Source organism: Myotis davidii, unplaced genomic scaffold, assembly GCF_000327345.1.
Source record: "Myotis davidii unplaced genomic scaffold, ASM32734v1 scaffold685, whole genome shotgun sequence".
Classification (NCBI taxonomy): domain Eukaryota; kingdom Metazoa; phylum Chordata; class Mammalia; order Chiroptera; family Vespertilionidae; genus Myotis; species Myotis davidii.
This window is the reverse complement of record NW_006295823.1, coordinates 514534-519033: the sequence shown is the minus strand read 5'-3', so window position 1 is coordinate 519033 and position 4500 is coordinate 514534. Positions and strand designations below refer to the sequence as shown.

Below are 4500 nucleotides of genomic sequence, written 5' to 3'. Positions count from 1 at the left end.
GGACATGAGAGCGGCTTTCGGCCTCGCCGGGAAGAGCGCCGCTTAGGACGGTTGCCGGGAGGGACTGTGCTCGGCCGTCTGGTTCGCAGGTGCCACAGCCCCGCTGCCGGCTTTGTATCAGGGACACGGCTCCCACCCAACGCACCCCCATTCCGGGAGGACAGCCATTTCCGTGTGCGTTTTTCTGTGAAAAGGTGTTAAAAATCCATAGAAGCCTGAAAAAAGTCCACCAAATCGATCCCATGGCCACCTCGTTATTCTGGGAGACTCAGCAGGGCTCTCCCAAATGCTGTCTGGGGTACGCTGGAGAGTTCAGAGGGACATGGAGGTGACAGGTGTCGTGCTGGAGAGAAGAGGGGCGGGAGGCCATGCCACAGTTCAGGGCACAGTCGGACACCACCTCAGGGTCAGCCAGGCTCCCCCGTCGCCCCGACAGGGCCGATCTGGGGCGACTCCAGGACAATCGAGCGAGGGGCTCGAGGAAGGGCTGTTTCCGAAGTAGGATGGTGGGCGAGCAAAATCGTGGCAGACGTGAGGGGAAAACACCACAGAGACGTAAGGCGTTCACTGTGCTCGGTTTTTAACTGCACGTTTTTATTGGTATGAGGATATGATACAATGTTCCAAGCTGACATCTGAGTGTTCTCAGTCTGTGTATCTGACGCATTAACAAAATAAAAGTCTTTCACAAAGGAAGTCCGTGGGACAGAACTGTGCACCCCCATTCCGGGAGGACAGCCATTTCCGTGTGCGTTTTTCTGTGAAAAGGTGTTAAAAATCCATAGAAGCCTGAAAAAAGTCCACCAAATCGATCCCATGGCCACCTCGTTATTCTGGGAGACTCAGCAGGGCTCTCCCAAATGCTGTCTGGGGTACGCTGGAGAGTTCAGAGGGACATGGAGGTGACAGGTGTCGTGCTGGGGAGAAGAGGGGCGGGAGGATGTGCCGCAGTTCAGGGCACAGTCGGACACCACCTCAGGGTCAGCCAGGCTCCCCCGTCGCCCCGACAGGTCCGATCTGGGGCGACTCCAGGACAATCGAGCGAGGGGCTCGAGGAAGGGCTGTTTCCGAAGTAGGATGGTGGGCGAGCGAAACCATGGCAGACACCACAGAGGGGAAAACACCACAGAGACGTAAGGCGTTCACTGTGCTCGGTTTTTAACTGCACGTTTTTATTGGTATGAGGATATGATACAATGTTCCAAGCTGACATCTGAGTGTTCTCAGTCTGTGTATCTGACGCATTAACAAAATAAAAGTCTTTCACAAAGGAAGTCCGTGGGACAGAACTGTGGGAATAGGAGGCACGGGGGGATTATGCGCTTGCGGGTTATACACATAATACATTCATTGTAAAGGGGAGAACATTTCACGTGAGTAACATTTTGGCGAAAATAAATATCATGTAAATGTGAACAGCGACAGCTGGAGTACATCGACATGGGGACAGGGTTTTGTAACGGGAGCCGGGCAGGGTGGGCACACGCGGGAAGCGCTGTGGCATCAGTAAACTACACTCATCGCACACGGGAGTGAGCGCCTTATTTACACAGGGACACCCCGGCCACCCCGGCCACCACCCCAACCCTTGGCGTACGCACCGGCGTCACCCACGTCACCAGGGCACCGGCGTCTCCATCCGGCTTAGAATCAGATGCACCTTTCATTTTACTGCCCCTCGGATCAAGTAAAATGCTTCGCTTAATCAATACGAAACTCACAATAGAAACAGAAGTATATAAAGAGCATCATTTGACGTGCGGTTATAAAACTTTAAACTCTGATTGCCTTCACGATGCTTCGCAATGACCCCTCAAAATCCAACTTTGTCTTTCACCCGGTGGCCTCTTCAGGAGAAAGATGGACATGACGGTAAGTTTCCTCGAGTGGAAAATGACCACGGGTTCCCCTGGCCGTTCGATTCCTCCACCCCCACCCCCCGAGTTCCTCCCGGCAGACGGGGTCGCTGGAAAGGAAGCTCACTCCTTCGCTTATGAGTTTGAAGCACCGTGAGGGGTGCAGCCGATGGGTCTTCGATCCGGGGATTTTTGGTGATTGCAAGAAAAAGGAGGGTGTGGGTTCCCAGCGAGGAACAGCTCATCTCACCAACCCCATCGCGCCCCTGGGCGACAAAACCCACCCTCCCCGTCGCGGGAGACCAGTGTGTGGGCGCTCAGGGCGCGTGTCAGCTGTCACTCAGGCGCTGGGACCTGGGAAGACACGCACCAGCCCGCACACACGGCCCCCAGGCCCGTCTGCCTCTCCCAAGGTCAACCCCCTCGTTCCCAGGGGCCGTCACCGATGAAGACTCACCGATGAAGATCCGGGGCTGGGCACACCGGGGAGAGGCAGGGTGTACACCTGGGCGCCCTTTGCACGTTTAAAGTGGACACACGACTTGAATGTATCCCTTGTCTGTGAGAGATACTTACATGAAGACACAGGGCCGGCGGTGGGTTCTATCCGCTAGAGGGCGCTGTTCTCCCCCAAGACGCCGTGCGTGGGCAGGAGGTCAGATCCCAAGGTCACAGCAAGGTCACAGGGTGGCACCGCGTTGTCCCTTGGTGGTGACGGCCGCTCTGGTCACCGCTCGCATGGGGCACGCGGGGAACAGACGTGCCCGCACAGCCTCCACGAGACCGTCCACTTCCTCGCCCTCCACGAAGTACTGCCCTCGCCCTCCCCACGCGTGGATGCAGCACGTGCTCAGAGCTTCGCAACAGAAACAAACGTCCGTCTCCCCAGATCCACCCCACACCGGCTCTCACCTCCGTACACACATGCTGAGTCACGCCTCGTCGCCCGCACAGACCCGCACACCTCCCTCCCTGCCTGCCTCCCCTCCGACCACCGACACCCACGTGCAGAGGGTGCACTGGGCGAGGGTAGGAAACACAGCCTCCATCCCAGGCCGGGGCTGGGACACCACATCCTTCTCAGGGCACAAGGTGGTCGGGATCCGAGACAGTCCCGGGTAAGACGCACGGAGGACATAAATAAGGAAGGATCGTGGAGAATACAAAAGGTTTTCTGAAGGGAACCGATGAAGCGCCCATGAAATCCATGAATCAAAGCGTACGCTTACACTCTAGGGCACAGCTGTGGTTAAGCCCTCGGGTTTGTAAGGAAACTGAAAGACGGCACTGCAAGGTGATTCAAAGGCTATTTTCAAATGTACAAACAGTAATAAAAACAGAGAAAGCCACGGAACGCACACCCTCCGAGGTCACCGCCACGCCAGCCACGCCAGCCTTAACCACTTTTAAACGGGCTCATGAATACGTTTAATGCGGAGAGGACGCCAAAGGTGGGGAAACAAGACAAAACAAGGCGGAAAATCTTCAGTGTCTGACTCACATTCCGTCCCCAATGGCTTCACATTTCAGAGCTGCGTTTTGAATGTGAAGAAGTTTCAATGTTTCTCCAACGGTGACCTCTCTCTTAAGAATGACACTGTGACAGCTACAATGCTAAGAACTAAAACACATAGTCCAACCTGGAAAGAGAAAACGACCACCAGAGTCCACAGTGGGCTCATGTCGTGTTCGCAGCTGGGGGGCCCGCGGCCCAGGCGCCGCTCCGGCGGCGTCTCCCCTGACGAGGGCCCGCGGCGCCCGCGTTTGGCACTGTCGGTCCCCACAAACCCGTCAGGAGAAACCTCGCTGCGTCTCCCACCTTCAGCCACGAGGACCATCCTGTGCCGCTCACTCTCCCAACGTGCAATCCGATCACTCCCAAGTCACTGGGTTTGCAGGAAGGCGACTGACATGGGTACAATGAAGCTGATCTGAAAACGGGGGAAGGGTTCCAAGCGCACGAGCTCTGAGGAGTCGTCTCGCCCCTAGACCGACGCCGGGGGTCGAGCTGCAGGAGAGGCTCTGGGGCGCTGGGCTGTCCACGCCCCGGCTCAGCTGCTCGCGGTGCACGCGTGCATCCTCTTGGCCACGTCGTACACGTAGGCGATGTCCGGCCGCTTCTCGGGGTCGGGGTTGATGCACATGTTCACCAGCTGCCGGAGCTGCGGGGACAGAAGGCAGGACACTCAGAACCCGGGGCCATGCACCGAGACGGACGGACGGATGGGGCCTGAGCAGCCGGACGCAGGGGAGGAAGCGGGTGTTCTGGCCACGTGTTCATCTGACCGAGACACACGTGACTGCGTGGACGGCATCCCAACCCGGTGGAGGGGCCAGGAAGCCGCTCACTGGTGAGCGTCAGTGGCAAGCAAAGGGCCTTCCCACGCGAGTGCTGCCCTTGCGACCACACGGGTGGACCTGGAGGACATCACGCCCAGCGAGAGGTCGGACGGAGAGTCAAGAAGCATATGGTTTCACTCACAGGTGGGAAAACTACCGAAAACTACAAATGAACGAAGAAGAAAAACAAGCAAACACTCAAGGACACAGACAGCAGCATGTTGGTGACAGGGAAGGTGGGGAGGCAGGAGAGGATAGAGAGAGTCAAATACCTGGTGATGGACGGAGACTGGGCTGGGGGGGG

The 4500-nt window shown here is 57.3% G+C and overlaps 1 protein-coding gene across 3 annotated transcripts in view; it reads right to left on the bottom strand.

Annotated features, from left to right (window-relative positions):
* Nucleotides 1-1151: 1151 nt before the first annotated feature.
* Nucleotides 1152-4500, bottom strand: part of NEK7 (NIMA related kinase 7) — a 46736-nt gene continuing 43387 nt past the window's right edge. For 2 of the 3 annotated variants that reach the window (XM_015568453.1, XM_015568454.1), the window contains exon 9: nt 3809-4018. In XM_015568453.1, coding sequence (XP_015423939.1) covers nt 3908-4018 — 111 coding nt within the window. In that variant the 3' untranslated portion in view covers nt 3809-3907. Of the gene's footprint in view, nt 4019-4500 lie in introns of all 3 variants that reach the window. The other variant, XM_015568455.1, reaches the window with a different exon arrangement.